The 11125-nt window shown below is 34.5% G+C and overlaps 1 protein-coding gene across 2 annotated transcripts; it reads left to right on the forward strand.

The window, feature by feature from the left end:
* Positions 1-7135: 7135 nt before the first annotated feature.
* On the forward strand, positions 7136-9271 carry LOC104761461 (3',5'-bisphosphate nucleotidase AHL). Of its 2 annotated transcripts, none has more exons than XM_010484545.3 (3): positions 7136-7437; positions 7885-8918; positions 9021-9271. In XM_010484545.3, exons 1-2 carry the CDS (start codon positions 7284-7286, stop codon positions 8850-8852), a joined length of 1122 nt encoding a protein of 373 aa, XP_010482847.2. In that variant the 5' UTR covers positions 7136-7283; the 3' UTR covers positions 8853-8918; positions 9021-9271. The 2 variants fall into 2 exon arrangements, with proteins under 2 accessions (XP_010482847.2, XP_010482848.2); XM_010484546.3 differs by having other exon boundaries at positions 7178-7437; positions 7885-8910.
* The last annotated feature ends 1854 nt before the right edge of the window (positions 9272-11125 follow it).

Below are 11125 nucleotides of genomic sequence, written 5' to 3' on the forward strand. Positions count from 1 at the left end.
ATGAACGAGTCACCAGTTTGCTTCACAAATAAGGTGTTGTCCCCATGTGCTTGTTCGAACCCTTCATTGAGAAGAACCGTGGAGAAGCAATGGTACCATTGTCTGGACGCCTGTTTAAGACCATACAGTGAGTTATGAAGCCTGCAAACTGCATTTGGAGGTAGAGGAGCACCATTCGCAGGAGTATAACCTTGAGGTAAGCTCATGTAGATCTCCTCATCCAAAGTACCATGCAAGAAAGCATTAGTAACATCCATTTGAGTTAATCTCCAACTATGTTTAGCTGCAAGACCAAGAACAAGCTTTACACTGGCAAGTTTAGCAACAGGAGAAAACGTTTCAATATAATCAATGCCCTCTTGCTGTGTGTAACCTTTAGCCACTAAAAGGGCTTTATATCTATCTATCGAACCATCTGGGTTATATTTGATAGTGTAAACCCATTTACACCCAATCACATGTTTACCTGGGGGTAAAGATTCAACATACCATGTACGAAGCAACTTAAGAGCAGTGATCTCCACATCCATAGCTTTCGGAAAATGAGGATGTGCCATGGCTTGATGGAAATTTTGAGGTTCTGTTTCAAGTGAACAAGAAAGAACAAAATCCTGATAGGAAGGCTTCAGTTTCGAATATGAAAGAACAGAAGAAAGAGGAAAAAGAGGTAAAGAACGAAGAAGGTGAAACAGAATCATAAATGTCAGAAATATGTGGAAGAGTAGTAATGAAAAAAGAATGAGAATCTTGAATAAGATTGCAATGGTAATCAGATAAGTAACCTGTAGCCTTCACCTGTCGTTTTGACTTCGTGATGAGTGGCAAAACCTGTCCTACATAAGCTGTCACAGTCTCTCGGGATGACAATGAAGGAGAGGCACTAGAGTGTGATGCAGAGTTTGATGAAGATGCACTAGAGTGTGCATTCGAATGAGATGCAAAAGCATTACCATCATGAACAGGATAAGATGTAATAGGAGATTGATCTAATGCAACAGGTGTAGACAAAGGCAATATGGTATGATTAAACAAATCAGACGAAGAAGATGATGATTCGATGTTTTTGAAAGGGAAAATGTGTTAATGGAAAACAACATTTCTAGAAACAGTAACAACACGAGTGTCTAAATTCAAGACTTTGTAACCTTTATAACCTGAAGGATATCCTAAGAAAACACAAGGAATAGCCCTAGGAGTGAATTTGGTTCTGTCTTTAACAAGAGTAGACACATAACAAAGAGAACCAAAAGACCGTAAGAAATCATATTCAGGTTTCTTTTTATATAATCTTTCATAAGGAGACATTTTTCCTAACAACAAAGAAGGAGTTCGGTTAATAAGAAAAACAGCAGTCAAGACACAATCAGACCAATAATCCAAAGGAACATTTGATTGAAACAACAATGCATGTGCAACATTGAGTAAGTGTTGATGCTTACGTTCAACAACATAATTCTGTTCTGGTGTATATGCACAAGAGAATTGATGCTACATGTCGTGAGTCTTAACAAGATCAGTAAATGCTAATTCAGGGGCGTTATCGCTACGAATAGCTTTGATATGAGCCTTATGTTGTATCTTAACATGCTTGATGAAATTAGGAAAGACAATAGAAACATCACTTTTATTTCTTAACATATAAAGCCAAGTGACTCTTGTACAATCATCAACAATTGTAAGAAAATACTTATAACATTCGACAGACTCGATAGAAAATGGACCCCATATATCTAAATGGACAAGATCAAATGGTGAGGAAGACAATTGATTTCTAGACACAAAAGGTAACTTTTTCTGTTTTGCTAATGGACAGACTGGACAATGTAAAGAACTAGACTTGGACATTGGTAAAACACCCGACATATGCTGTAATTTGGTAGGTGATGGATGTCCTAGGCGTTGATGCCAAATGTCTCCATCGACAAGCAAGGATCCAGAGAAATGCGCAGAAAGGACTTCAGTCTCCAAGATATAAAGACTATGAATCAAAACGCCTCTACCAATCGTCAAATCCTGAGAAAGGTCCTGAAGAAAACAATTATCAGAATAAAAATGTGCAGAACATTTATTATGCTTAAGTAGAGAACTCACACTCAAAAGATTGAACTTAAAAGTAGAAACATGTAAGACATCATGCAAAACAAGATTATTTGAAATATGCACAGTTCCTATATGAGTGATATGTACTCTAGTGCCATTGGAAAGTGAGACTGTGACCCCTGAAACAGGATAGGTTTCACTAAACAAAGCCAAGTCAGAACTGACATGACTAGTGGCTCCACTATCAATTATCCAAGCACCATTGGGAAGAACATAATATAAAGAAGTAAGAGAATGGTGTTGAAAAGTAAAAGAATGATTCTCATATCGTAAACTTGAAGAGGGAAATTCAAATGAAACAGTACCAAATGAGGACGTTGGTGCCATGGCTCCATTCTCAGTTATCGTAGCAGTTAGCTGTGGAGATGATTGCTCCAAAAATCAAACATGAGTGTTGAGTTGATGGATCAGAGAATGTATTTGATCAGCACTGAATTGACTAAGGTCAATATTAGTAGCAGTCATTGCTGGTGGTGGCATATAGAGAGAAGGAGGATTAGATGCTCCATTGCCATTAAAACATTGCATTAGCCAACACACCAGGTTTTGCATATTGATTCTGTTGATACGAAGATTGTTGCAACTGGGATTGAGTTGGAAATTGACGACGAGTCCCTGAGTTGACTTGACTACGTGGTAACGAGTATTGCTGAGCAGATGGCCTTGGTCCAAACTTGTGGCCTAGAGGATAACCATTCAACTTATAGCACTTATGTATGGTGTGTCCAGACCTATTGCAATGAGTGCAATATGGGCGTTGACTAGGCTGGTAGTGCACAACAGCATAGGCTGTATTATCCGAAGGACCAGTATAACCACCAAGATTTGCATTGGAAGCCACATCAGATGTACCACTATAGTAGCCAGTAGAAACCATATCAGAAGGACCGGTGCTTTGAAAAACAACATTCTCGAGCTTTGTGACCGGTTTGATTGTCACATGTCGCTCATCTTGTGTCACCATGTTAAACGCATCAACAACAGTGGGAAGAGGCTTAAGCAACAAGATGTGTCTCCGAGTAGCTTCGTACTTCTCATTAATTCCCATCAGAAACTTGGTGACCTTGCATCGTTGCTGTAACTTCTCCCACAACAAAGCAGCATTGCACTCGCATCTCCCACATGTACAAACAGGTAATTCCAGATAATTCTTGTGTTCCTCCCACAAGGTAACTAGTTCCGTATAATAAGTAGTCACATCAAGAGAACCCTGCTGTATAGTACTCAATCGTTGTTATATCTCATAAACCCTTGGAGCATCATCTTGCTTGAAACGAGATAACAAATCTTTCCAAATCGCATCAGCAGTAGGCATGAACAACAAACTTTGGCTAATCTTTTTACAAACAGGATTCATTAACCAAGTTGTTACCATATCGTTGCATCTAGACCAAGATCCGGCATCACGATGAGTATCAGCAGGTTTAGGGATAGTACCGTCTATGAAACCGAGTTTGTTGCGAACATTGAGCGCCATACGAACTGAGCGACGCCAAGAATGAAATTCTGAGCCAGTAGAGAGACGATCGGAAACAAGGATTAATCCGGCGTGATCCGCCGCGTGCAAGAAATACGGATTCTCGTATTGATCGGAGTGATGAGGAACAGTTTCATGAGTCACTGGTCGATTTTGAGGAATCGATTCCATTTATGAAGATGAAATTGAGAAAGATGAAGAGGATCTGTGTCGAATTGATTAATTAAAAGAGAAAACAACAGATCTAGGTCAAAGAGAGGAAAGCAGAATCGCGAAGAAGACGGTGAAGATCGCGAACAAAATAAACGAAATCACAGCGAAACAAAAGGAAACAATAGATTCAAGTAAAGCTAGTGAGATTGAACAGCTCATGATCACTGAATCGAGAGTGGGTTCAGCTCAACGAAGAAGATGAATGAGAAACAATGGCGGAAGCTTGAAAAAGTTTGTTAGAGTGCTCTGATACCATATTAAGAATAAACTCATATTTCTCATTAATGATTAAAGTGTATCTACAAGAGTATATATACTATGTACAAGTATAACTAACTCTATACAGTATACTCTATCTATACAAGTATAATATACTGTATTTTCATGTATTTACATACTTATTATCCAATAGAACATGTTGGACCCAATTGCCAAAAGTCCATTAACCTAACCTAATCACTTTTTCTAATTCTTCAAAATTGCCACTTAACGTGAAAGAATAATACGTCGCCATTACTGAAAATACTTTTAGTCGTGGAAATACTCATTTTTTGTTTCCGTTGATATACAGATCGATTACCCAACAAAACAGTGATATATCGAGAGATTTCAGAGTTATTTTATCATGTGTTAATTACATGCATATCCAAAAATATTAAATATTATTCTTTTTTATTAAATATTATTCAAACAATATATATATATATATATACGAAATATAGATTGGAATACATGTACAGTTGAATAAACAATTGTACACATAAGTTGGAATACCTAATACATTATACAGTACAGTGATAAACGATAACACATAACCAGATGTGAATGAAAAAACTCAAGAAAAAGAGATTATTCATTCTTATTTATAAAAATGAATTGAATTGAAAATGCGGGGAAACAAAATGAAATGGAAAACGTTGGTCACGTCGAGACCGTCAATCACGTCGAGGCCGTGAATACAGCCGAGAGGTGCGTTTCGTTCTTTAGCCTTTTTCTGTTTTTTTTTTTTTTTTTTTTTTTAAATAAGGTTAACGGGTAACGACTCTTTTCTTTGACTATCCTCATCTTTCCTCTTTAGGTCCAACCATTTCTTCTTGTACTATCCATCACATTCACATATCATCAGATCATACATCAACTTGATTAACTTCCTTACTGGACTAGAGAGACACATAGGGAATCCACAAACAAGTTGGATTCCTAAAAACATTGATTTGATTCATATATGTAAAACCTAAAATGCCATCGATAGAAATAAATTAGTTAGATGATCTCAACAGTTTAAGATCTGTGATTGTAAGTTATGTCTTTTCTCACTTTCGAATGTGAGGTTAATAACATGTTCATTCAAAATGATGGGACTTATTAATCCTTTCATTTATACAATGTGGAATTTTTGTAAATTAAGTATCTCTGTTCATATTAAATGTGGAATTTATCTAATGATTTGAACAAACTTTATTTTTTTATGTACAATATAAAAAAAAGTTAATTGAAGATAACTCTTTATACATAAGAAACCATAATATGACAATACTAAAAACATCACCAAAACATTAATATATCAACAGCGGCGTAAATCTTTGCTTGATGTATTTTCATACTACTATATTTTTTTTTTCCACATATTTTCATACTACTATATAAGTACTGTTCTTGCCTTCTATACATAAGGGTTATAAGGGCTTAGTTTAGATTGAAGTAAGTGAGGGAGATTTTATTTCCCTAGTTGCATGTTTGGATGGCACAAACAAGCTTATATCAATGTAATTCCAGTTGACAAAAAAAAAAGTCTAAAAACAAAAACATGCGTCGGAATAGCCCTGGGCATAAAAACCGTGGTGGTCGGATGATAAGTTAACGCGTAAACAACAACTATAGAAGGCAAGAACATTAAATATCGTATTGGTACAATGATAAGAGACATGATAAGTTATAATTCTAGCCCATTCAATAGACAAGCAAGGTACATAACATCAATTATAAAAAATGTAAGGAAAAAAATGCGAATTAGAATCAAAAAATCATTTTTTGGATTTCATATGGGCTTCAAATGCCAGAAAATTTTCAGTAGAGCCCAACAAAATAAATATCATAATGGACTCAGTTATATTGACATGGTTGGGGAATTTGGTATAAATATAATATGAATCATCAGATTAAACAATTATAATGCATGACCATACGTACATCATCAAATTAAACAATTATAATTGTTTTTTCGTTATATTCCAAGCACTCATTGAAAAAAAAAATGATGAACTACCACAATCAGCTACTTTTTTGGGGTGTTATTAAATTAACCACACAATCAAGAACTAGTATTATCCACCGTACGATTACTTTGGACGGTTATCAAGATACTACAATACTCCAGGCTGATTAGTACTAATTGATAACATAATTTTAGTCCCAGGCTGATTAATTAAAAATAGATTAATTCAATTTAATTATACAGCAGCAATGGAGCTTTATGTCCACATGCATGACCATGCACACTTCCACCTTTACGGTCTACATACATTTTGACCTCTTCATCTATACATTTCATGTTTGTTTTTTTTTTTCTGATTTATTTAAGCCGTCCATGTGTTTATTTATTTTCCCCCAATTTGTTTATAATCTTTACCTGGCTACAAATAAATTATGCAGTTCTACATTTATCAAAAAAAGAAGATATCAAACGAATACGGAAAAGAAAGTCATGTTAAAAATAAAATAAAACTATAATTATTTTTATTAATTAACTGAAAAAAGAGTATGATGAGAATGTTTATAAATATACTAACTTTTTTAATTCGGCCTCTTTTAATTCCGCACGTGTTCCCTTATTCACCTAACTAACTAACAAGTCTACAAAGTTCAAATTACAAAACCAACCCACTTCACACGTTGTTATTTTCTAGTACATACATTATATAGTATCATTATTGTATTAAACGCAAAAATGTACAGTATATAGTTTTTGGTCTTTTGGATGCTCTCTAATAAAATTCTCACTAAGATACTAAAAAGATACTCACCAAGATTCTTTTTCCCAATATCGTTTTATTAGAAAAAACGTCGAAATAGCTCAATGTGGTATGTTATATTAATCAAGTAATGTATTACATTTCTTAAGTTAGTGGTACGTTGCCACCCAAAAAAAAAAAAAAAAACCCTACAAAATCTAGTAGGAGACAATGGAAAAAAAAAAGAGAGTATATTTTGAAGATATTTTTAAAACTTTTTTTTTAACCAACGTTTGTTTTTAGAAGAAAAGTGTGTTAATTGATTTTTAATACTCGCGAAAAAGTAAAATTTAATTATTTTAATAAAATGCGACAAAAGCCACAAAAGAAGTATGAAAAGTATAAAAATTAAAAAAAGAAAATAATTAATTATTTTTGCAAATAAAAAGGTTGGACACAAAGGGGGAGGAGATGATGCAGTGGAGAGAGAGGAGCTTTTTGATATCTTCTCCTCCTTTGTCTCCGATAGATTTCGCCGAGCGATGGCGGTGGAATCCTTAGAAACGGAGATGGACACGGCGGTGCGTGTGGTTCACCTCGCTTCTTCTCTCTGTGTTAAAGTTCAAGAGAAGCTTCATCTTCCTAACGGTGGCCACGTCAAGTCTAAAGACGATGATTCCCCTGTCACCGTCGCAGGTTCGATTTCTCTTTTCTCTCTTTCTGGATTGTGTTGTGTTTTTTCTTTTAAGGTTTTGGTTTTTTTTTTTCTCGCTTTTTATAAATTTCGAATTGTAATGATCTTTTAATGTTTTGTAATTGAATTGTATTGCAATTCCGAGATCTGTTTAGGTTTAGAATTGATAATTTTGATTGTAATTTTGATACTGGATTGTGTCAATGTTTGGTATTACGAATTGAGGTTAAAATTGAATAATCATAGTTACTCGTGTGTTTTAAATCTTTAAATCAATGTTTTATTCAGTGCTAATCTTTATATTACAGAACCGTAGTTTAACAGTGTACTTTATTGTACTTGTTTTAGTTTGAGAATGTTGTAGATGTCAGTAAGCTCTGTTACAGGCTAATTAGAGTCTCTGCATTGATGTAGATAATTTTACTTGTGTGGTTTCACTTAAAAAACAGATTTTGGTGTTCAAGCAATTGTGAGTTGGGTTTTAGCTGAAGTGTTTGGTGATCAAAACCTTTCAATTGTCGCTGAAGAAGACACTGAGGCACTCTCAGAGGCTAGTTCTTTAGGACTTTTGGGAGCTGTCTCGAATGCGGTTAACGAAGCGTTGTCTGAAGCTCCCAAATACGGTCTTCCGAAGCCAGTTAAACCTTTGGGATCGAGTGATATTCTCAAGGCTATTAGTAGATGTAACTCTGTTGGAGGTCCTAAAGGAAGCCATTGGGTGCTTGATCCTGTCGATGGGACGTTAGGATTTGTTCGTGGTGATCAGTACGCTGTTGCGTTAGCTTTGATAGAGAATGGTAAAGTTCTGTTAGGTGTTCTTGGATGTCCTAATTATCCGGTTAAGAAAGAATGTTTGAGTAACGGTGGCAACCAAGCTATGAAGACGAAAGCTGTAGCTGGATCTGTATCGAAAGGATGTGTCATGTATGCTAAGAAAGGAAGTGGTCAAGCGTGGATGCAACCCTTAATCGCTGGAGGGTTCCCTGAATCTGCTACACTCCTTAAGGTTTCTTCAGTCGATGATCCGGTTTTAGCTACGGTTTGTGAGCCAGTTGAGAGAGCTAACTCAAACCACTTGTTCACTGCGGGACTTGCCAATAGCATGGGAGTTAGAAAACAGCCATTGAGAGTGTATAGCATGGTGAAATACGCAGCGATTGCGCGTGGAGACGCTGAAGTGTTTATGAAGTTTGCAAAGTCTAGTTACAAAGAGAAGATATGGGATCACGCAGCTGGAGTTGTTATTGTTGAAGAAGCTGGTGGTGTAGTGACTGATGCGGGAGGGAGAAACTTGGACTTCTCGAAAGGTGTATACTTGGAAGGTCTTGACCGAGGTATCATCGCGTGTTCTGGTCAAGTTTTACATGAGAAGATCATAGGTGCTGTTTATGCTAGTTGGGAATCTTCCAGTCTTTGAAAAAAGCTTTATCCATAGTCCTCACCTGGTGCAGTATCATCGAGCCAACGTCTTAAAGGTAAAAAGGTAAAAAAAGAAATCAAATTGTGTTAGCTATATTAGCAGATTATAGTGTTCATCTATTTAGACGAATTCCGGTTTTGAGTCGGGTTTTGTTTTCCGGTTTAGGGGAGGAAGGGCCATGCGGTAAACACGATTTACAGTGTGGAGAAGTAAATAGTCGAGTAAGCAGCGGTAAAAGTAAGAATATATTTATTTACTTATCTAGAGTAATAAAAGCTGCTTTCCCGTACCTTTCTGCCCTTTACTGGATATGATATATAGGAGTAATTTTTTCATCTTCGTCTGTAATTTTTCTCCTCTTCAAAACGCGGATTATGCATGTCGTTTTTATGACAAAAGACAAAAATTACTAAAAAGACTCTTGAACTTCATGATATTTCAATGGTAGATGAACAAGGATTTGTCAAATAACGAACCAAATTGTCTCTCAAATTTAAAGATTCAACTAGATTTTAGGGATGTTTATTATGGTTGATTGGTAATGGTCCATTTATGGGCTAATAAATTGTGTTTATTCGACACGATCGGGTTCTGACCATTTTTGTGTTTTTTTGGGACCTTTTCCTCTCTATGATTCGTTTTTATTGGCATGGTAATTATTAAACCAGACCAAATTAAAATGCGTTGAACTCGGTTTAGCCGACATATTTGGCACCCTAATGAGAATAGCTTCAGTCAGTTTTTATGCGTTAGTCTAAAGATTAAAAAGTAAAAAAAGTTTGATTCTGCCGACAAGTTCTTGGATTTGGTGCTGTTTAAAAGATTTTCCTCTTTGATTTTAATCAAATTCCAACCTTCAAATAGGCTTTTCTCACACATTTATTGAACAATTTATCATTATCATTCACTACATCGTGTCTTCATCTTTGTAAGTACATAATTACTAATGATAATTCAGTTCTACTACTAATAGAGGAGGGCCAAAGTGTCAGACTGTCAGTAATGATCCATGAATGGTTAGTTGATAAACATCTCTTTCGTATAAATTCATTTTTTTTTCGTTTTTTTTTCTTTCAGTTTATCTTTATTTTTGTAAGATTCTAATTTTTTGAATAGTAATTGTGATATATAATGTGATCAAAGATTAGCTTAAGTAACAATTGGTAAGAAAGTATCATAAAGTAGCAAATGAAGTTTGTCAAAGAAAAAAAAAAGTAGCAAATGACAAGGATAGTTTCACTATCATATACAGTTCACTACCTACCTATGTCAAAAAGAGAGTCTCATATACAGTAATTACCTTCAAAGTTGAAAAGAACAAAAAATAATAATTAACTTTTAATATGAACATTTGTCTCTGATCTTTTTTTTTGCTCTTTATTTTGAAGTAACAGAATAATTAAAAAAAAAAAAGATTTTAAGATTGGTTTCCATCTAAAATTATAGTATATTAAGATTTTGGTTATTTTGTTGACAGTACACATGTAATTTGCTTGCCGACGAAACCATAATAATATATGTTGCAACATATTTGATTTATATATCTATCTATATCTTTAAATTTAATAATTTTGACAAAATTGGAGGCACCAGATACATGTTCAATTTATAATAAATAAAATTATGACATGTGTCTTCCCATATTTTTGAAAATCCAACTATATCGCACATGTACAAGGAATTCAGAATTCGAGTTATACCACAACCATAGTTGTTTTTTTTGTTTTTTTTTTAACAGCTACCGTCCATAACCATACTTAAATACGATATATTCAAATATAACTTTGGCACTTCTCTCCCACTGATTTATTACCGATGACTATCATTGGAAATTTAGAATACAAAAAAAAGAGTATAGATTGACCAAACGAATTTCAACATTCAATTTTACATAGATAAATTTTATAAATGTGATATATTAATTTCTAAGAAAGGAAAGAAAATGATAATAAAATCCATGTGCCTAATCAAGTGTCGGAGTCAGATTCCGACCTATTTGAAAGACCTTTGCATGTGCCTACTTCATTCACTAGCACCACAAAATTCAACTCTCTCTTTTTCTTTCCTCCCTTTCTAATAAAGGATAATGGTTCTAAATCATATATATAAAAGTAAAGTTTTGGTCTCTTTGGTTGATTTTCATTTAATACTTTTTATTTTTTTTTAAATTTTTTTTATTTGATTTCTAATTGTTTAATTGCTTTAAATAATATTTAAGATCCAATTAACACAATACATTTAATTCATACATTAAAATAAAATTCTAACTG

This window comes from Camelina sativa, chromosome 18 (assembly GCF_030686135.1).
Source record: "Camelina sativa cultivar CO46 ecotype springtype chromosome 18, ASM3068613v1".
Taxonomy (NCBI): domain Eukaryota; kingdom Viridiplantae; phylum Streptophyta; class Magnoliopsida; order Brassicales; family Brassicaceae; genus Camelina; species Camelina sativa.

Bases quoted from the DNA above. Each gene is read 5' to 3' on its own strand.
- LOC104761461 (XM_010484545.3), top strand. From the start codon at position 7,284: ATGGCGGTGGAATCCTTAGAAACGGAGATGGACACGGCGGTGCGTGTG. The intron at 7,438-7,884 runs GTTCGATTTCTC...CTTAAAAAACAG, and splicing joins TTCCCCTGTCACCGTCGCAG to ATTTTGGTGTTCAAGCAATT.